The sequence below is a fragment of the Hevea brasiliensis genome, chromosome 13, assembly GCF_030052815.1.
Source record: "Hevea brasiliensis isolate MT/VB/25A 57/8 chromosome 13, ASM3005281v1, whole genome shotgun sequence".
Taxonomy (NCBI): Eukaryota; Viridiplantae; Streptophyta; class Magnoliopsida; order Malpighiales; family Euphorbiaceae; genus Hevea; species Hevea brasiliensis.
Genome location: NC_079505.1, coordinates 85,823,848 through 85,846,172, shown reverse-complemented (window position 1 = coordinate 85,846,172; position 22,325 = coordinate 85,823,848). Strand labels below are relative to the sequence as shown.

Below are 22,325 nucleotides of genomic sequence, written 5' to 3'. Positions count from 1 at the left end.
TGGGGGTAAAACACCACTTAAACATCAAATATCTAAAATTAAGGTGATTACAACTGAAAATCGCTTGCAATTTCCCATCTCAAGGCTGAGAACAAGTTTTCAGTCACATTCACAACAAAGTTTAATCCTCAGCAGGAGGAGGCAACACAACACCACAAACAACTACGAATCCTAAGAGTTCAGTTAGTGACATTTCCCAGCATATCATTACTCATTCAAAAATTGCCCAGGCAGTGGTTGAAGAAAATATTCATGAAATTAAAGACAGCTACTGCAGTTACCCAGCTCTTGAACAATAGCTTCCATAGATGGTCTTTCAATAGGAGATTCATGAGCGCAAAGCCAAGCAATTCTTGCAAGCTTAGCTGCTTCATATTCGTCGAACCTCCCATGCAGATTGGGGTCAATGTAATCTTGGAAAGTGCAAGACTCAGCTGCTAGACGTACTAAGTTTGTAACTTCTCGCTTCCCTGAGAGAACTTGGAAAACAATCACCCCAAATGCATATACATCACTTTTGTCAGTGAATCGGCCAGTTGCTGCATACTCAGGAGCTAGGTAACCCATTGCAGCACTGGCCTTGAGGGCTGAGAATACAATGTCATTTGTAAGAAGGTTCTGCAAACCAGAATCTGCGAGCAATGGATAGCGTCGCTGGTCTAAAAGCACTTTTTGAGCTGTAATGTTTTGGTGAATCAAAGCAGGCTTGTTCACCTTGTACCCATGCAAGTAGGCTATACCTGCTCAGGAAATGAACAGATCTTAGTAAAAATAAAATTAACCATAAACAGATTTGACATTCGCCACAATATAATCACCTAATACTGAACTAAACAACGTTATAGAAAAAGAGCAATTTTGCTCCAATTGGTTTGTAATTGGAATTTACTGCGTACTATGCAAGAACTTATAAAAAGAGAACTATTGTGCAAAGAGTAAAAAAAACATTAACTTTTTTTTTCAGATATCAATATCAGATCTAGAGACCATTAAGTATATACAAGCTTCACTAAACACTAATTCATTTCACTGCACACCAGGGGGACACTGAATCATTTTGGAACCTGGTTTTATAGGACACAGTAAATTACCTTGAAGAAAAATATTTTTTTTTTTTCATTTGAGTTCTTTCCAGTGCATTTCCTCTTAATCTTTAAAATAAAGTTTAATTGCATTTTTTAACATGTCTTCACACATTAATAAAATAATCAAGCAAAAACTGCAGAAATTCAGAGCAATAATAACAAGGTGGTAAAACTGACCTTTGGCAATCCCCTTGACAATAGAGACTCTGGTGGACCATTCGAGCACACAGCCATCACCATCCTTCACATCAAGGTACTGCAGCAAATTACCATTGGGAACAAAATCATAAATGAGAAAGCACTCCCCACGGCCCCTTGAACAACAAAATCCTCTCAACCTCACTAAATTCTCATGCCTCAGCGAGGTCAAAATATTCAATCCCTTCAAAAATTCAGCCTCCTCCGACTTGCAGCTAGTTTTACTAATGCTCTTGATAGCAACAACAGAGCCATCTCTCAAAATTCCCTTGTATGTTGCAGAAAAGTTACTCTTACCCAACAAATTCACTTCTGAGAAGTACTGTGCAGCAGTCTCCACCTCATCCAAGTTGAACATGAAGCTCCGGAAGACATCTTCCTCATGCCCACTGAAATTCCTACCATCCGCTAAAGGATCCCATCCATTAGAGTACTCAAGACTGATTAGAGGAGAGCCATTCTTCCTGTAAACCCCCTTGGCCTGATCTGTACTTGGACGACTATCAGAAATTTCAAATGAGCTACCAAGCTTCTGCTTTTGGCGACGGTACTGAGTAAATGTCAGAATTCCTATAACGGACAATGCAATAGTCAAGATGATTGTGCCAACAACAACTGCAGCCTGATGGGTTCTCGATGAATTTGAACAGTGCGTTTGGTTGCAAGGCAGCTGCAAATTTGCAGTTTCAGGAATCTCCCTTGTTGGCAAACCAGTCGAATCTGGTCCAAAGGGTTCAGGTCTGCTCGGATTAATATGATCTGATGCATTGCAAGCTTTCAAATTCATAAAGCCAGCACCACATAATCCCAGGTTGTTTTGGTATAAGAATCCGTCACTCAGTCTCTTAAGAGCTGCATCAACCAAAGAAAACATCAAATTAGATTTAGTAAAGTCATTTCTGAAAAGTCCCGAAGATTAAATAATCCAAAGAGAATAACTGATTACAAAACATGATCCTTGTAGCATTATTACCCAGTGGTACATTGCCAGAGAGAGAGTTGTTCCGGACATCCAGAACTTCAAGCAGAGGAGCATCGGCTAGTTTGGTAGGAATCGAACCAAAGAAACTATTAAAACTTAAATCTAGTCTCATCAACACGCCCATATCACCTAAACTTGCAGGGATTGCACCAGTGAGTTGATTGGATTGCAGAGCAAGAACATTAAGCTTCTTCAAAGATCCTAACTGGGTGGGTATGCTTCCGGTGAACTGGTTATAACAAAGCTGCAAAACTACAGTGCAAAACCAGATAAGCAAACCCACTAAGCCAAATTGATTACCCAGTTTAAGAGAGAATGTAAATTTTCAGCAAGTTTTGAACTTTTACGTGAAAACCCAAACACAGTTGCAAAGACCAAAACATGATTGAACAGTGTTTTTTAGCGTTTGGGTAAAAATCCATGAAAACTTGCAAAGTTTCTAGCTTTTTCGAAAATAACCATATACCAGAAGCTACCAAGCTGAGAAATCAAAGAAAATGGAGATTTCCATTCAATCAGTTCCACATCCAAACTAAGAACCCACCCACAACGAGAAAAGATAAGGGATGAAGGAGAAAAAATTGAATCTTTTGCCTTCATATTTGCTTTGGTTTCATAAAGGGAAAAAAAATTAAATTCATCACAGCATATCAGTAGTAGGCAAATTTAAGCGCAATAACCATATGAATACTAATAACAAAAGTGCATATTCTTCTCTATTTCTTGAAACAGAGCAGCACAGTTGTGAACCACCCATTTCCATATATCAGCCAAAGGGGAAGAAAATCCATATGAAAGAAAGGCATGATAAAAATCATAACAGATAGAAGCAACCAAATTTAGCGATAAGCACACTTCATAAACCCAAGCTTACGTCTTTCCACAGACTACGCAACTAACCTTGCAAATTCTCCATGTCTCCGATCTCAGGAGGTATTTCTCCAGAGAGATTATTCACATTCAAGTACAAGTCACTAAGCCCCTTCAAGTTAGCTATTTCCTTGGGCATCTTACCACACAGAGAGTTATAATGCAAGTAGAGGCCTGTCAAGTGCATTAACCCAGCAATAGCAGGAGATAGCTTCCCACGGAGCCCCTTTCCCTGCAAGGAAATATTAGCCACTTGACCATAATCGTTGCAGGCTATACCCTCAAAGGAACCATCACATGGGTCGCCATTATTGGTCCATGAAGATAGGTACTTGTCCTCGGGGTCCAAGGCAGCTTTCATGTCCATGAGCGCTCTTAGCTCGGTGTTTGCACGAACCCGAGTTTCCTTGGACATGAAAACAAAGAAAGCAAAGAGGAAAACAGCAAGACTCATTTCTGATTTTAACTCAATATGGAGGATAAGCTCTCCCTACTCTATGTCTCTCCAGATTCTGTTGTGGTCACAGATTTGCTCCTCTATTTGACTGTTTGTCCTTTGTAAGCCTGGCGAGCGAGCAAAAGTAACCTCTCTCTCTCTCTCTACTTTGTAAGCTAGTAGTCTGTTTCTAATTGGCATAAGAGAAGATGATAGCAGTCCACAGACAAGGTTGGCAGGGGGCATCCATAATTGTTTTAGTGTAAAGAAGCACCATATGGGAAAACTCAAAAAGAAAAGAAAAGATTCAATTTTTATTGTACGCCGTCCGATTATCTGACTTTGGTTGGATGAGTATAGGGTCTTGAAATGCTCGGCTACATGGTAATGTTCTTCTTCACAGCCAGTGGGGTAGAGGAAGACTCATTTGATCATTGATGTGCTCTTCATTCTTCCTATTTCCCAAAAAAATAAATAAATAAATGATCATTCTTTTACTTAATTTGCTTTATTTTTTATTATTATTTTAAATTATTTTATGAAAAGTACATGTAACATTACAAAAATAATTAGTGTGATTAGTTGAGGGAAAAATTATTTATGAAGTTTAATGTTGTCCTTTGCTTTGTAATTTAAGTATGAAACATAATAATTGATGCTCCTAAATTATTGTAAATATTTTTACTCAAAAATATTATAAATATTAAAAAATTATTAAGTACACTCAATATATATATATATATATATATATATTCTTAAAATATAGATTTCACATTCTTATAATTAAAAAAATTTTATTTTATTATTTTTAATAAAATATTATTATTTAATACTCTCGATGTATTTAATAATTAATAATAAATATTTATATGAAAAATTTCTATTGATAAAAATAAATAATTTTAATAATAGATTTTTTTAAAAAATATAAAAATATTTAATCAAGTCAAATTGATATTAATAATTGTATTGAGGTAAGAAAATAAACTCTTTAACATATAATTTGATTGTTCATCATTGTATTATAAATGATTAAAAATAAAACTCAAAATTCTCATATTAATGCATAAAAAAATGCAAACTCCTTTGACGTTAAAATTTTAGAAATAAACAAATACTTTTAAAAAGTCATTTCAAATATTAAAAATAATTTTAAAAAAATAATTTTAATTTTTAGATAAATAATTAAAAATACTTTTTCAATGACAATCAGAAGAAGTCATATAAATTTTAAATTTATGTTTGCTATTTGAATATTTTTTTTCTTCAAAGGTAGAAATTTATTAAAGGTCTTAATAAATGCATAGAGCTTATATTATTTACCAACTAAAGCTTTTTAATGAATTATTATATCTGATAAAAAAGAAAGGCATAGAGAAAATTATAAAATTAAATTGACCCAGTGGTTAAGAAAAAATAATAATCATCATCTGGAGCGCAATTCAACTCTATCTGTAAAGATGCTATAATTTATTATTATTATCATTTCTCTCTCTTTTATTATATAAAATCTGAGTGGTGTTACAGTGGGACCTTTACTAAAGCTATAAAGCACTAGTCGTGCCACGTGGTAACTTGTATGCCGTCAGTCAGGGTTTCACAGAGGCGATGGAATGGAACTAGGTTAGACTAGCATCGAACACAAGTTCAAATTCAAAGCAACAAGAAAGGTAGAATGATGTGTGAATGAACTCAGTCTAGCCCTAGAAAGAGAGGGGATCAATTTTTTTTTTTTTAAATTAAATGTTTTTTTACTTTCAATCAAATTAAACAAATTTAAAATTAAATTTTGTGTTAAATAAATTTATATATTAAATAAATTTACACATAATAAAATACTTTTAAAATAATAATTTTTATTTTTTATTTTTTAAATAAAATATTAAAAATAATAATTTTAATATTAAATATTTTTTGTTGATTATGCTTTTCAATTTTTTTATGTTTTAATTTAATTAAAATTGATAAATAATTTTAATATTTAAAATTAAAAAAAATAATATTTTATTAAATATAAATTTATTTAGTATTGATAGAAAATATAAAAATTTATTTAACTTAAAATTTAATTTTAAACTTATTTAACTTTTTACTAAAAATATAAAGACTTATTTAACTTTTTCTTATTTTTTTACTGAAAATGGAGAGATTAAGAACTGAAACTGAATTTGGTAAATGAGTTATTTATTTTTAGTTACTAAATTAAATTAAATAATTAATAAAATTTTAATTTAACTAAGAAAAAATATTTAATTTCACTCCTATATTTATTAGAAAAATTAAATTTAGATTATTTTTTATTTTTAATTTAAAAGTTTAATTTAAATTTAATTTAACTTAAAAATTAAAATTTATAAATTAAATTTCTTGAATTTTTTATTTAAATAAAAAAGATTAATTAGTTTAATTTTTTATTTTTTAATTAAAAATTTTAATTTAAACTAAAAAATTAATAAGTTTAATAAATCAAAATTTTAATTTCTTAATTTTTTTATTTTAATTTAAATTTATATTAAATTTAAAAAAATTAAAAATTTTAACCATTTAACTAAAATAAGGAAAAAAAAATGGAAACACTATCAATAGGTGGTCATAGGGTATGGGACCATAAGAGAGATTCAAAATCAACGGGGATTAGTATTGATGAGATGTGATCGGGAAATAAAATGTGAAGCTCGGAGAGTTTGTGGTGTGTCAGAGTTCTGACATCACTTCCTCCCATGCTACTGTCCTCTCGCCTTCCTACTTTCCTGCTCCCCACATTGCCGTTAGCCAGCCTGCTACAACATTTGTTCATGTTTTTACTTATTTATTTATTTATTTTTAATTTTTTTTCTCGTAATTTACTTATTATCAGTTACTTAAATTCATTTCACATTTTTAATGCATGAAACATAAAAAATTCTTGTCTGGTGAACGGGGATTGAACTATAAATATAATTTTGAGGGTAAAAATAAATATTAAAAAAAAATTACATGAAAATTTAATAAAATTATAAGAATTAAATGAAAACAATGTAAAAATGCGAATAAAATTTACACAAAATTGAGAACATTGAGGGGAAAATCATAATTTTTTAAGAAAATATATTAAAATTTATAAGTAAATTTTAATTTTTTTAAAAAAATTAGGGAGGTAAACAATAATTTTTTTGGTGTATATATATATATATTTATATATAATTTTGAAAATTTTTTAGTGGCTATAACCCCTCCATATTATGAATAATTACGCTCCTGCTTGTAAAGAAATAAAAATTAAAATATAGCTAGCTTTTTACAGTGATTTTGCAATTAGTAATATTTGTATGCAATTGCATTTTTCTATATGATTCCAAAATATTTGTTTATGAGATTATATGGGAACACTTTGGTCTTCTCTCTCTAATTTTTAAACAGAAAATTTCCAATCTCTTTTCTATTATTTTGAGTCTTTGAGTTTGCTAATTCTGTTCTCTCATGAGCCTTTCTTTGTTCTTTCGGAAATGTTACAATGCTTTCTCTAACCCTGACATGAAAAGTGAGTTACTGCCTCTTCATCTATAGGCTGCTATAATGTATATGCCTTATTTTGTGTTTGAGGGATTCTTATCGTGATTATGAGTTGTGGGTGTAGATTTGTCTGCGGTGTGTAGGATTAGCTCTATGGAGAGGCTGTTCCTTTGGGTTAGTAGTTGAAGATTATATTAGGGCTTTGGTGCCAAATTTGAATGGTACCTGGTCCTTTATAGTTACAAGAGAATGAAAAGCCATGAGTTCTTCCATGATTTATCCCTGGAGTTTCTATTGATAGATTCATGTTCAACCTTCTTGAGGTTTTTGGCAATGGCTTGAGAGTGAGGGACTCAATAAAGTAGTGTTACCGATGGAAAATGACCTATCTATTTTTGGCGCTACCTAATGATTGTTGTTATCCTGTTGAGAGCTGGAGTAGCTCTATGGTGTGGATGGCTTTGCGTTGTACAAAGAGCCATGCATGACGGATCTTGAAATGTATGTCACATGATTCGGTACCCTAGCCTCCAAGGCTCATTGTTGAGTGGACCTCTGAATTTTATTTTTCTTTTTGAGTTTGGGTAGCTGGGCCTTGTTTATATTTTGAATTTATCCCCTTTATATCTTAGCCTTTTCTAGAAATTCGAATTTGTACAAAATATAGATTTGTTTTATTACAAAAAATTAAATCAAACAAAAAATTGATAAAAAAATTTTATACACTATTAATTAAATTATTTGTTTATTATACTTTAAAAAATTTATCTTATTATATTATACTAATATAAAGTTAAATTTGAAATATACATACTAGAAATATTTTATTTTATTTTCATGAATGCGCATCAAATATATATATATATATATATATATATATATATACATAGAATCGGATTCGGAAGAAGCCATGGAGCATGCAGGACCACTTACAAATTTGGTTTTGGAAACTAGTCCATGGCAACATATAGAGCCTGGCAAGGAATCTGTGGGAGTAACGAAAGTTTACAAATGGGTTGGTTACTCTGTACTTCCATTGAATAGCCAATGGATCTCTGCGACGATTCTCTTGCGTGTTTGAGTCTACCAGTATCTGTATCCCTGACATTACAATGATCGTCCGTATTTTAATTTGCCTCTTGTTTCTAACTTTCTTTACATTTAAAATGATCGTATTTTAATTTGTTTCTTATTTCTAACGTTATTGACAACTACACTGCATTTGTGAAAATTAGGACCACTCTCCCAATTTTATCTTCTTCTGCTCTGCATAGCTAATTATAATTATCTACACCCCTAATCCGGACATCTATAAATTTCTCTACTCTTTTATATATTTGATAGATTTTTTAATAAAATAAAACTGTGAGTATTTGAAATTCTGATCTTTTGTATTATAAATATATATGCAAATATTATGAATTTAATTTGAAATGGTTACTTATTAAACGGCTTTTTGATTTTGACTTGCATTCTCTTATTGATTTTATCTTTTATTCTTAATTTAAAATATTTAGAAGGAAAATTTATCAAAATTTGAATTTTAAATTTTATACCTGACAAACACTCCCACTTCACTTGTAACTGTACGGGAGCATATTTCACCTTTCCCCCTATTAAATAATAATAATATAAGATAGAGTTTACATATTGGAATGTCTAGGCCTGCACGATCTGCTAGAAGACCATTCTTTTTATGTTCATCTTCAACCCTTGTTTGATTAAGTAATCAAATGATCACATTCACCCATTAAAGGGAGGGTTTTTTTAATGCATACATTATTAAATTTCGTTGCTTTTTAGGCATGTGCAGTTATCATCTAGGGTAGGCATCTCTTGGTTTAGTTTCTCATAACCAACAGGCCTGCAAAGCTCTTTGGCCAGCCAACTTGTTTTTGGAAGATCTGTTCTCTGCTGATTTTTTTTCACAGAAAAAGAAGGCATCCCTCTCGTTTAGAAAATGCCACAAGTTATAATTCTTTTAACGCACACTGACATGCATAATATAATCTTGATGTTGGATTATATATCAATTGAAGAACACTTACATTTTCTTGAAAAGCAGAGAGGGACGGTTCTAAACTGTCTCATGCAAAGAAAGAAGGAACAGAAACATGAAGTTAAAAAGTCAAGCATTGCATCTATTCTCATCTCTCTTTGGGAAGAAAATTGACAATATTACAACTCAACAACATCAGTAAAAGTTCCCTGCTTTCTTGGTATTGATCTTTTGATTTTTTGGCAAGAGATTTTTGAAAAAAAAAATTGACTGTCTTATTGTTGAGTGAGCTGAAAAGAGTTTATATACAATGTACAAGAATAATCTAAAATTAATAAATTTCTCTATTCTACCCTGCCTAGTTTATAGGATCTAAAAACTCATTTTTACAACAAATCTATTGGGACAAAATGCATGTAATGTTGAGCTGGAATGGGAAACAATCTAGAATAATCTATCTACTCTTTTTTTTTCCTTTTCCTTCAGCCCATCTCCATACTTCAGCCCAACCTATTGATGGACTATCTATCAGGCCCCTCCTCAAGGTGGAGACTCGTGCGTATCGTGGAGTCCCATCTTGAAGAGATGTCCATTGAATAAGGCAGAAGTTAAGGGTTTCGTGAAGAGATCGGCAAGCTGGTGTCTTGACGGTACATGCACGGTGGTGATGAAGCCCTTGTTCAGCTGATCGCGGATCACATGGCAATCGATCTCTAGGTGCTTGGTCCTCTCATGGAAGACTGGATTAGCCGCGATATGTTCAGCTGCTCTGTTATCGCAGCGGAGTGCGATGGGGAGATGGAGTTTCAAGCTAAAATCTTCAATGAGGTAACTGAGCCATTTTAGTTCACAAACAGTAGTTGCCATGCTTCTATACTCAGCTTCAGCTGAGGATCTGCTTATTGTGGTCTGCTTTTTGGCTTTCCAGGAGATTAACAAAGGTCCCAAGAAAATACAAAATCCTGTAATAGATTTTCTGCTCATAGGACAAGACGCCCAATCTGCATCACAGAAGGCTCGAAGCTTCAGATAATTTTCTTGAGGGAAGAATAAGCTTTTAGAGGGGCATCCTTTCAAGTATTTGATGATATGGATGGCTGCGTCCCAATGTGGTTTACGAGGAGCTTGCATAAACTGGCTCAGCTTTTGAGTAGCATATGAAAGATCCGGCCTTATAAGTGTCCCTGGTATAACAATTTTCCTATAAGCCTTCTGTATTTGTCGGGGTCTGTCATCAATTCTCCATTTTCATTATATAGCTTCAAACCTTTTGGCATAGGATAGGGGCTTGTTTTGGCATTTTGTAATCCCATGTCTTGGATTATATCCAAGATGTATTTGCGCTGGCTCAGGAATATGCCCTTTTCTGACCTGGCTATTTCAAGACCTAAAAAGTACTTGGCATAGCCTAGGTCTTTGATTGTGAATTGGTCATCTAGGAATTTCTTAACTTTTATAATCTGATTCATGTCTGCACCAGCAATTAGTAAATCATCTACATAAACAATTAGCGAAATAAAATTGAGACCAGATCCTTTAGTAAACAAGCAATGGTCAAATGCTGACTGATGGAATCTAAATGCTTGTAGCTTCCCTGTTAATTCTTTGTTCCATTGTCTTCCTACCTGCTTTAGACCATAAAGGCTTCTTACTAATTTGCATACTTATCCCTGAGCTGCTTTTGTATAACCTTCTAGTGGCTGCATATATACATCTTCATCTAAATAACCATGTAAATATGCATTGTTGATATCTAATTGATGAATGGGCCAATTGAATGTAGTAGCTATAGCTAAAAACAATCTCACAGTAACTAATTTAGCTACAGGTGAGAAATTGTCATGATAGTCAATTCCAACCAATTGATTGTACCCCTTGGCAACTAATCTTGCCTTGTACTTGTCCACAGTACCATCTGGTTTGTATTTAATTTTGTACACCCATTTTGAAGCTATAGCCTTTTTACCCTTGGGAAGGGTAGTGAGAAACCATGTATTGTTCTTCTCTAAAGCCTCCAGTTCAATTTTCATAGCAAGAGACCAATTACTGTCCTCACTAGTTTGATGGTAATTTTGTGGTTCATGAATAGTAGATACATTTGCCATAAATTATATGTAATCATGATTATATTGAGGTATGGAGGGAAAATGTGATATGAAAGGTGAGAAAGAGATACCTGCAGATTCTGTGGTAGTACTAGCAAGTGTGATTGCATTAGAACTGTTGGCACTGACTTGAGTTACAAAATCATTTAACCACAAAGGTTTTATTATCATCCTTGTGCTTCTTCTGACTGGTGCAGGACTGTGTGATGGATGAATGTGGTTTGAGAAGGATGGAAGAGGTGAATATAGTTCTGCAGTAGGTGATGTGTCAATGGTTTCTGAATTATCATTGGATTCATTTAACAAGGTGGGTTCAAAATGTGAGTGAACTGGATCTATGTCAGGTATGACTAAAGGAATGACACTTTTGTGTTTGGCATGCTCACTGGCACATAGAAAATAGTTTTCATAAAAAATCACATCTCTGGAGATTATGATTCTTTTATTTTGCAAATCATATAGTTTGTATGCCTTAAAACCTGAAGCATAACCTATGAAGATGCATTTGAAAGCTCTTTCTTTAAAGTTGTGTTTTTGTGGCCTAATGTTAGTGGCATAACATAGGCAACCAAAAATTTTAAGGTAATTGTAATCAGGTTTTTTGTCAAACAAAATCTCATAAGGGGTTTTCCAATTTAAAACTTTGTTAGGCATTCTAATTATGAGGTATGTGGCAGTTAAAATGCTTTCCCCCAAAAAATATTTTGGCACTTTGGATGCAAACATTAAAGCCCTTGCCACTTGTAGTAAATGCTTGTGTTTCCTCTCCACAACTCCATTTTGTTGTGGAGTGTATGGGCAAGTTCTTTGACGTAAAATCCCTTTTGCTTTGAAAACTGTTGTAAGTTGCTGATTGATAAATTCAATGCCATTATCTGACCTTACTGCCTTGACTTGTTTTTGAAATTGATTTTGAACTATATTTAAAAATTCCAATAAGGTATTGTAAACCCTGGTTTTGTCAGGCAGTAAATATGTCCATGTGACTCTTGAAAAATCATCAACAATAGTGAGAACATATTTTGAATGTGAAATTGAGTATTCTTGGTAAGGTCCCCATAAATCAATGTGAATTAAATTAAAAAGTTCTTTTGTAGCAATTTTGCTTTTTTGAAAACTAAGTCTTTGTTGTTTAGCAAGTGGGCATACCTCACACATTTTATGGTTTTTAATTTCTGGTGTGATGACTGTGATATGAGATAACTTGGTATCTGAAATGTGTCCAAATCTGTAATGCCATGATTCATAAGAATTGGGAGAAATAGAAGATTGTATGACCTCATTTGCTTGAAGTTTTGGCTGAACATGGCTGAATTTAAGAGCAGAATTACAGTTACCCTTAAAGATCTCATGATTACTTTTGTTTGCTATTATCACATATAGCCCTCCTTGCAATTCTCCTCTTGCTAGTACTGCCTCAGTCACTGGGTCCTGCAGGAGGCAATGGTCAGAGAAAAATTGGATTGAAATAAGTGAGGTTTTAGTAGGTGCACTCACTGACAGTAAATTATATTTGAAACTTGGTGTGTATAGTGTATTGTGGAGATACAGGTATGGGTTTATCATGATGTTTCCACTGTATTTGACTGGTTTGGTGTTTCCATCAGGCAAGGTAACAAAACAGTGATTGTTTAATTTCACAGGTTTTTGGATAAGGGAAAAATCATGACATTAATTTCACAGGTTTTTGGAAAAGGGAAAAATCATGACACATATGAGTTGATGCTCCTGAATCTACTATCCATATACCACTATTCTTACCATGTCTGCTAGTAGAGTAGTAAGTTGGATTCTTACCTGCAAAGCCTGTGAAATTAACACAGCTTGCCTCATTTGTTACAGGATTCTGATTCTGCATGTATTTGGCAATTTCAAGCTGGACTATGCTTGCCCAGTCAACTCCTGTTACTTCATTCTTGTGATCTGTCTTGCCTTTGCATTCAGGTATCTCCTCATACACATTAGCTACTGTGTTTTGCTTAGCCTTGCCCTTTTTCTGTTTTAATTCAGTAAACCATTCTGGATACCCATGTAGCTTGAAGCATGTGTCTCTGGTATGACCACTGGCATTGCAATGATTACATGTTCTGGTTTCTTTCTTCCCAAACTCTTTTTTCTTGCCTTGAAATTTATCTTTCTGAAATTGCCCCTTGACTGCCATTGCTGTATTAAAATTCTTAGCATCAACATGAATTTCCCTCTGCTTTTCTACTCTAAGTATTATAGAATAGGCCTTGTTTACACTTGGCAAGGGATCCATTAGAAGGATCTGGTTTCTGACATGGTCGTAAGTCTCATTTAATCCCATTAAAAATTGCATAAGTTTATCTTCACTATTTATTTCTTCCATTTGTTTGGCTGCACCACATTCACATACTGGCAAAGGCTTAAGACAAGCTAATTCATCCCATAATTTTTTAAGTTTAGTGAAATATACTAAACATATGCATTATCTTGAGTTAGAGTACTTATCTCTCTTTTAAGCTGGGATAGGAGAGGTCCATTACTTTCTCCAAATCTCTCTTTAATCTCTTCCCACAGGTTCTTAGAAGAGGTTGCATAAATGAAGGCATCCACCAATTCTTTTGAGAGTGAGTTGAGTATCCATGAGGTGACCATGCTATCTACTTTCTTCCATTTATCCAGAGTTGTAGCATCTGTAGCAGGAACTTCATAGCTCCCATCTACAAAACCCAGCTTATCTTTGGCTCTTAAAGCTAGTACCATGGATCTACTCCATGACAAGTAATTTCTTCCTGTGAGAGGTGAACTTACAAGCATCGTGCCCGGATGGTTAGAGTTGTGCAAATGGAAGATATCATTTCCACCATTATTGATCTGCATTCTAGTGGTATTTCTGACAGCAGTACCACTACCAGTAGTATTTTCTGTAGCTGGTGTTTGAGCTATGGAAAAACTTGCTGAATTGTATTGGATTTTAGAGAAGAACAGTATATCAGTAGCACAGTTGTGCTTTGATACCATGAAAAAAAAACTTGACTATCTTATTATTGAGTGAGCTGAAAAGAATTTATATATAATGTACAAGAATAATCTAGAATTAATAAATTTCTCTATTCTACCCTGCCTAGTTTATAAGATCTAAAAACTAATTTTTACAACAAATCTGTTGGGATAAAATGCATGCAATGTTGAGCTAGAATGGGAAACAATCTAGAATAATTTATCTGCTCTTTTTTTTTTTCTTTTCCTTCAACCCAACCCATTGATGGATTATCTATAAATTTTTGGGCATTACGACTCACATATGAGAAGAGAAGGCTTCTAGCTAGCATTTTCACTTGGATGAAAACATTGACATGATAATATAATTTTAGGCATCTCTTGGATTTTTCCCTCTAATATGTCATTGTGGGTCTTTTGGTATGTGGATAATATCAATGAATGCATATAAGGAATTTGAGTCACTTCAAGGGTGCATATAGTGTCAACGTCCAATAGAAGAGGGCAACTTTCTTTGAGGTGGCTAAAAAAGGATAGGAAAAAGCAACTCAATTGAGGACTGAGGAGCATAAAGTTGTGATTGATGCCCATGACGGCCCAGCCATGCACAAAACTGGGTAAATTTCGGCAGACGACATACCCCACTTATCACAAAGGTTAACAAAATTTCAATTATTGCACTGCGTAGCGAATGGGTCGGAAGGAAAACGAGTATCTAAACTTACCTTAATGACAAAATCAAAGCGTGGAATTTTTTATTATTTCCATAGAAAGTTTCCAATAAGAACATTTAGGAGGGTTTTAGACGTTTCTATTCAATTACCTTTAGCATAATTATTAGCTTCCGAGGTCTTTTGGCACACAAATGGATGGCATTTGATTCTTCCTGTAGGACCTTACAACTAAAGAATTAAAGCAATTGTTATACTTACTCCTTACCCCACTTCTCATAGTGCTCTTGCATGATTTCTCAGAGCAATAACCTTCTAAAAAGCACTTGGACCATTTTGTATCAGCGAAGAAAGAAGCGTCTTCGAGACAGCCATGCTAACATCTTGTCATTAAATTAAAGTTGGACTAATAATTAATTCTTATAGTGAATTTAACTGTGGGATGCCTACCAACAAGATGATGGAAATCAATGTCGCAGCTCATACTGTCATAAATGCAAATTTGTAAATGTAACCCAAAGGAGTGGAGCATGAAAGAAAGTCTTGTAAGAAATATGTAATCAACTGAAATAAAATACTAGTATAATATATATAATAATATGAATTATTAGTTTATTATTTATTAAAATTTTTATTTCATTATATTTCATTAGGTTGACTTATATTAATTATATGAAATATACACTTGGTGTATGGAAAATTTTGAAAAATAAGATTTAGCTTCGAACATGGGCATTAGGCATAAAAGCAGCTTCTCTTCTTATTTAACACAATTATCGGGGAGCATCATGGCTTTTCCTTTATGAAGGGGTCCAAGCACAAGCAGTTAGCTGGCTGGCTGGCTGCTAAAAATAGCGAAACGATGAGGAATCCTAGTCCCCAAAAGGAAGAAAGGTGCTTTATCAGTTATTACTTTTGGTTTTACGATGAACATTACCCACGACCGCCACTATTACTTTGATGTTTGTTTCCCCTCTTGGTCGAACACATGGTGGGCTTGGACTTGACCACTTGGACCTTAGACCCGCGTAAAAAGCTGGGCTCTGGTGTTCGAATAGATACTGAAGGCTACACTAATATAGGCCACCAATAAGCCCAAGCATACCCCTAATATTGCAATCTATGTTTTGACCAGGCCCATTTTGGTATTCGACATGCATATTAAGCCCTGGAAAGTCTTTTCGTAGGAAATCTAGGGTTTGCGGCTCGTTGCAGAGGAAACTAAGGCAGGGACTGATCAGCCTTCATCACCGCACCATGGGTCGTATGCACAGTCGCGGGTATCTCCCTCTTTCTCTCTCTGTCTCTTTTTTCCTCTCAATGTTTGTATACTGCAGTTTTTGATTTGTGCATTGCTTGTTTGCAGTAAGGGTATTTCGGCTTCAGCTCTGCCTTACAAGAGAACTCCACCAAGTTGGCTCAAGATCTCTCCCCAGGATGTGAGTCGTATAAGTTTTGGAACTTTTCGTTTCTCTCAATTTTGTTCCATCAATTCCTCTGTTATTTGCGGCTTAAAATGCTAGATAAAATAATGTGTTCAGAAGATTTGATTTAGTTGCTTGTAGCTTCCAAATAATCAAAATATTATTCTGTAATGGAACGTTACTGTTTTGTTTGAGATCTTTTGAGAGGAAGTTTTCAATTATGTGGGATTGCAATGTATGCTCAGTTTAGGATATTTAAGGATTTCAAGCTAAATTGTGAAGAAGAAATAATACTATTTTTTCCGATTAGGTTGAGGAGAACATTTGCAAATTTGCAAAGAAGGGGCTTACTCCTTCTCAGATTGGCGTCATTCTCCGTGATTCTCATGGTATTGCTCAGGTTAAGAGTGTTACCGGAAGCAAGATTTTGCGCATCCTCAAGGCTCATGGTAAGATTGTTTTGGTCTCTTAAGGTGTATTGTCCATTTGTGTAAGAAAATTTGCTTCTTTTATGGTGAGGAAAGTAAATAGAAATGTAGAAAATGGGATTAGTTAGTTGAAAGGGTGCTTATGATTTATTTTTTTCATGGAAATATGGCCCCATAAAACATTCTCCTATTTCTAGGTTGCCTATGTAAATTGTTCAAAGTGGAGTGTTTTCTTGCTCAAAAGAAAAAACCAATTTGTTTACAGGGAACATGGCCGACTCTTATTCAAAACAAACTGAATTCTGTTCATGTTATTGTGTGCAGAACATAAAATAAACTCAATTGAATGTGCAGTTATTTGTAGATTCTGAATTAATTTTAGTAAGACTTTTATATTTAAGGGAAAATTACTCTTTAGTCACTGTATTTTAATGAAACTAATTACTTGATTCTTGTATTTTAAAAAATATACTATTTAGTCCATGTATTTTATTTCCGTTAAAATATTTGTTTTCTCTATTAAATTTTTCGTTATTCATGCTATTCATACTATTATTTAGTCCCTTTATTTTAAAGAAACTAATTAGCTGATCCCTGAATTTTGAAAAACACTACTATTTAGTCTCTTTATTTTAGTAAAATTAATTTGATGGTTCATTTATTTTAAAAAATACAATATTTTGAAAAATGTAATCTTTTGATAAAAATAGAAATTTTGTTATGTGAAGACTAAATCTGAATTCACATTTTTTTTAATTTCCAATTCCTTCAATGTCATTTTTGTGTTTTCTCTATTAGGGAATAATTTTTCAAGGAAATTGATTAACTTTTTTTGTGTATACAGTTTGTACCAGTTTTATCAAGAGATGAAAATAAAGAGATAATAAGGGGGAGAAGGGTGTGAGTATAGAGGAGAAGAAACATAGAGAGAGAATACTAAGAGAGAAATAAGAGGGAGAGAATTATGATAGTTTAGTTATAAAAAATAATTAGAAGACTAAATAGTTAATGGAGCCAAAATAACATAGACTAACTAATGTCTTTTTTCAAAATATAAGGACTAACTAATTAATTTCATTAAAACAAATGGACTAAATAGAAGTTTGACTATTATTGATTAATGAAAATATTGTCGGAGGGATTAAATAGTTTAACGGAAGCAAAATATATGAATTAAATTGTGTATTTTTCAAAATACATAGATCAAGGAGTTAGTTTTGTTAAAATATAGTGACTAAATAGTAATTTACCCTATATTTAATTTTCTTCTTTTTTTTTTTTTCCTTTGAAACAAAATGTTGAGCTACAATTTTACTTAATCATTTTCGAATTTATTTGTTGATATTTGTTTTGTTAGGTCTTGCTCCTGAAATTCCTGAGGATTTGTACCATCTTATCAAGAAGGCCGTTGCAATTAGGAAGCATCTAGAGAGGAACAGGAAGGATAAGGATTCCAAGTTTAGGTTGATCCTTGTTGAGAGCAGGATTCATAGGCTCGCTCGATACTACAAGAAAACAAAGAAGCTACCTCCCGTCTGGAAATAGTAAGCTGTCTACTTTGTTGTGAATTGTATTCTCACATTTTTGCAAGTGACCCGACAGCATATCATGCATCTCCTATGGCCTTTTTGAATATGGTTAAGCAAAACTTTTTAATTATTCATATTTGGAAATGACTTTTTGATTGTGCCATTTCGGAATGAATGTTTTAGCTTATGTTATTAGGGGGTTGTTATCACAACTACCCCATTAAATTCACACACCTCCAACAACCACACCCCCCCAAAAAAAAAAAAAAAAAAAAGGCACTATTGTTTCTGTTTGAACTTTAGCTGTACATTCATAAGTTTAGAGTTTTGCTATGTAAATTTTTTTAGCTGATTAATATTATGTCAAACATTAAGAAAAAAGTGCCATTCTACTTTGTCAGAGTTGCCAGAAGGATATAAATTTCGTTTTTCTGGAAGGTTTTTTTTTTGTTTTGGTATGTAATGTAACTTAGAGTCTTTTCACTATTGTTCAGCGAGCCATCTGGCTCTTTTAGCAGTGCTTTTACTTCTTTCAAGTGATATTGCTTGTCTATTCCTTCTTATCCAACCTCACTGGTTTGTTATTGACTCGTAATATTTTCTTGCAGCGAATCAACCACTGCCAGCACACTTGTGGCCTAGGCTGGATATGTTGCGGAGCAAAGTTTTGGGATATCCAGAGTAGATATTGTACTCTTGTGAGATCTGGTCGTGGTTCATAACTAATAGGAATTCATGTTATGATGGGATGAGGATGGAGTGGATTTGAGAACTTCATTTATGCACTAAAAATGTTTGCTTTATTTTGAGTCTGTATTTTCTTTTAACTTTTGGAGTATATTGTGTTTTACCTGAGATATGACATTTGCAATTGTATTATTATCTTGCAAAGTGGGCTGTGAAAAATGAAACCAACTTTAATTTGTTCATGGTTGCAGAAACCGAAGAATTAGAATTATGTTGCAATTTATTTTTTTCATAGATGAGAATGGAGTTTATGGAGAAGGGACTGAACGATTATTGGTTGGCGTTAGGTTACATTTTGGGCCTTATTTGAAATTTAAGATGGTCGTAGTGTTGGATTGTGTTAATACTTCTTGGTTGCGCGTGTACAATTTAGCACGTTCCCATGAGCAGTGCAAGTGTGTAACTGATTCGACTATATGAACGGGCCTAAGAAACGTTTTAGTTACTGAAGCAGGTGGTGTTACTAGAAACCATAATGGATGGATCTGTAGCATATAAGTTACAAATTGTGATGAAAGCTGTGCTTTGATGGAGGCGGCAGGGCAGGGAGAGAAGTACAGCTATGTGGCGGGAATAGAAATTGTTAAAGATTGTTAGAGAATGAGCTGGAATTGAATGTAATTAATTAGGCCGTTAGTTAAAACCTCTAGTATAAATAATTGTAATTTCTACTGTTTGGGTGTGTGATATAAATGAGAATTCTCTCTCTCACTTGAATTTCTCCTCTTTTGTGGGTCTCTCTCTTTTCTTCTAGTTTTTTCTATTTCTCTAAAAATAACTCATATCGTGACAATAGTATCAAATCTATAATCTTGGCAATCATGGTAGACGGTACAAGAGGATAGGAATTGCGATGGGAGCTTGTTGCAACGATGAGGGAAATGGAGGATCATATTGAGTAGAAGCAGATAGAGCTAAGCAAGGAGATAGAAACAAGCACCAATCAGGGCATACATGAGCTGAAAACTCTTATGGTACTTATAAGTCTCTAGTATAACGAATTGATTTCTAATAAAACACTCATTGGCACTTCTCAAGCCGGTGAGCACTTTAATAGTAATCTCACTCAATGTAATCCATCTTGGTCTAAGTTTCCAAAATTAAATTTCTCTCATTTTGATGGGGAAGATCCAGAATCATGGTTGATTAATTTCGATTGTTACTTTGAAGTTACTGGAACTCCGGTGGGAAATAGAATCAAAATTGCAACAATGCACTTAGATGGGAAGGCTGTGCAATGGCACCAGGGATATATTAAAACCAAGGGAGTTGGGGCTTACAAGAATTGGGAGGATTATATGCATGGGTTGAGGGCTAGATTTAGTGCCCAAGTTTTTGATGACCCGTTATCAAATTTAAAAAATTTGAAGACAGGTACCTTATAGGAATACTTGGATACTTTCGATATTTTGTATCCTAAAGCTGGTAAACGTGAAGATCAGACTTTGAGTTTTTTCTTGTTAGGGTTGGTGGATGGGTTGTAAATGCCTGTCCGAATGTTTATAAGTCACAATCTCTTTCAGATGCCTGTTCTCTTGTGAGGCTTCAAGAGATAACAGTAGCAGCATTGCACAATAAAACTAAACCCCTGGCTAAAACCAGCTTTGCATCACTACCTATTAGCTCATATTCCAATCCAATTTTTGTTGGTAGCAAATTTACTATCCCTAAAGATTAGGCTTGGATCCTGCTACTACCCAATGTTCCAAAGTTGCCTATTGCAAGTCCGAGGCTACCAAGAAATCTCACAAGTAAGCAAATCACTGAAAAGAGGGAAAAGGGACATTGCTTTTAGTGTGATGACAAATTTTTGCGAGGCCATAAATGTAAAAAATGGTAATCATTTGTGATGCAAGTCATTGTTGATAAGGGCGAAGATGAAGACGGAATGGTGGAAGAGGAATCTAGGAAGGAATTGCAGTTGTCTGCAAGTGCTTTACGTGGAACTCAAGGAGCACAAACTATGTGTATCAGTGGCAATAGTGGGAAATTAAAGTTGCAAATACTAGTGGACACAAGCAGTACTCATAACTTTTTCGGTAGTCATGTTGTCAGCAAAACTTTAATGTCATACTGAACTAATAAGTGGTGTGTCAGTAAAGGTGGCAAATGGGCAAAACATGCAGTGTATCGCTAAGTGTAAGAATTTTGGATGGCATATGCAGGGTAATTACTTTGAATTAGAGGTTTTTATTTTGCCTCTTGAAAACTATGACCTAATTTTAGGGACACAGTCAGTACAATTTATAGTTATACCCTTTAGATTGACCAATGCTCCCTCCGCTTTTCAAGCATTGATGAATGATGTCTTTTGCAAGTGTTTACGTAAATTTATAGTCGTCTTTTTTTATGACATACTAGTATACAGTAGCAATCTCGAGGAACACATACAACACCTTTGTTGGGTTTTGCAATTGCTATGGGACAATAAGTTGGCTAAAAGAAGCAATGCTCCTTTAGCTGAACCATGCGGCTTTCTCACTATGTTATGCGTAGTTTGGGGTGTGGGTAAAAAAAGATTTATCTCTGACATTTTGAAAAATTCACAATAACACGTTTGCAGATATGAGAGTTTTAGAGACAAAGGGTGAAACACATATTAAGTTAGATGAAAGAAAATAGAAAACAAAATAAATAACTCGTAAAGGCTAACACTGGCAATCTGCTAGCTAAGAAAAGGAAGAAGGATAATTCTCGTATGGTAACAGAGACTATTCTAATCTAACCATCAACCTATGCAATTTTTTTTTCTTTTTGTATTTGAATTTAAAACCTCAATTTCAATATTTTAAATTTTATGAGTTTGAAGATAACTTTAATAACAATGAATTAACCCGTTATATATAATCGTGATTTAAATTAATTGAGCAACTCAAATCTAAAACTTTAATATTACCTTGTTATCTATTTTAGAACAAAATTTTCATGTATAACTGTGCCTGAATTGAATTAATGTTTTGGGTTGTGTTTGGAAGAGTTTTCTCTTGTTCTTATGCTCCCGTGTAGGGCTGAGCAGAATTCGGTTTAAACCGAAAAAATGAACCGAACCTAGTCAATTCAGTACAATCGGTTCAGTTTAAAAATTCAATCGGTTCGGTTCGGTTTTAAATTATAAAAATATTGGTTATTTCGGTTCGGTTCGATTTTGAAGAGAAAAAAATCGATTAAACCGAACCGAACCGAACAGTGATTTATATAGTCAAATCAAACTAAATCGAACTGAATCGATTTTTGAATTGATTTATTTTTATGAAAAATTTATGAATTATATTTAATTATATATATATTAATTATTTAATTTCGTTGATTAATGGTTATTAGGTTCAAACCAAAGTTAAAATTAGACCAAATAACTTGAAAATCAAGTCTAAATTAAAAAATCAATAAAAAATCAA

At 33.6% G+C, this 22,325-nt stretch overlaps 2 protein-coding genes across 2 annotated transcripts; one reads left to right on the top strand and one right to left on the bottom strand.

Annotated features, from left to right (window-relative positions):
- LOC110669673 (somatic embryogenesis receptor kinase 1) lies at window positions 1-3,924 on the bottom strand. The gene is made up of 4 exons (XM_021831422.2): window positions 3,166-3,924; window positions 2,257-2,517; window positions 1,263-2,135; window positions 1-740 (listed from the first exon to the last, which is right to left on the bottom strand). The coding sequence occupies exons 1-4, from the start codon at window positions 3,587-3,589 to the stop codon at window positions 259-261; spliced, it is 2,040 nt and encodes a 679-aa protein (XP_021687114.2). The 5' UTR covers window positions 3,590-3,924; the 3' UTR covers window positions 1-258.
- A 12,008-nt stretch (window positions 3,925-15,932) lies between these two features.
- On the top strand, window positions 15,933-19,112 carry LOC110669668 (40S ribosomal protein S13). The gene is made up of 5 exons (XM_021831416.2): window positions 15,933-16,082; window positions 16,169-16,241; window positions 16,537-16,675; window positions 18,012-18,198; window positions 18,792-19,112. The coding sequence occupies exons 1-5, from the start codon at window positions 16,060-16,062 to the stop codon at window positions 18,823-18,825; spliced, it is 456 nt and encodes a 151-aa protein (XP_021687108.1). The 5' UTR covers window positions 15,933-16,059; the 3' UTR covers window positions 18,826-19,112.
- Window positions 19,113-22,325: the final 3,213 nt, after the last annotated feature.

Coding starts and splice junctions, on each gene's coding strand:
- LOC110669673 (XM_021831422.2), bottom strand. CDS start 3,589: ATGAGTCTTGCTGTTTTCCTCTTTGCTTTCTTTGTTTTCATGTCCAAG. Junction 2,518..3,165: donor AGACATGGAGAATTTGCAAG/GTTAGTTGCGTA, acceptor TTTGCACTGTAG/TTTTGCAGCTTTGTTATAAC. Junction 2,136..2,256: donor CTCTGGCAATGTACCACTGG/GTAATAATGCTA, acceptor TGGTTGATGCAG/CTCTTAAGAGACTGAGTGAC.
- LOC110669668 (XM_021831416.2), top strand. CDS start 16,060: ATGGGTCGTATGCACAGTCGCGG. Junction 16,676..18,011: donor GCGCATCCTCAAGGCTCATG/GTAAGATTGTTT, acceptor TTGTTTTGTTAG/GTCTTGCTCCTGAAATTCCT. Junction 18,199..18,791: donor CTACCTCCCGTCTGGAAATA/GTAAGCTGTCTA, acceptor ATTTTCTTGCAG/CGAATCAACCACTGCCAGCA.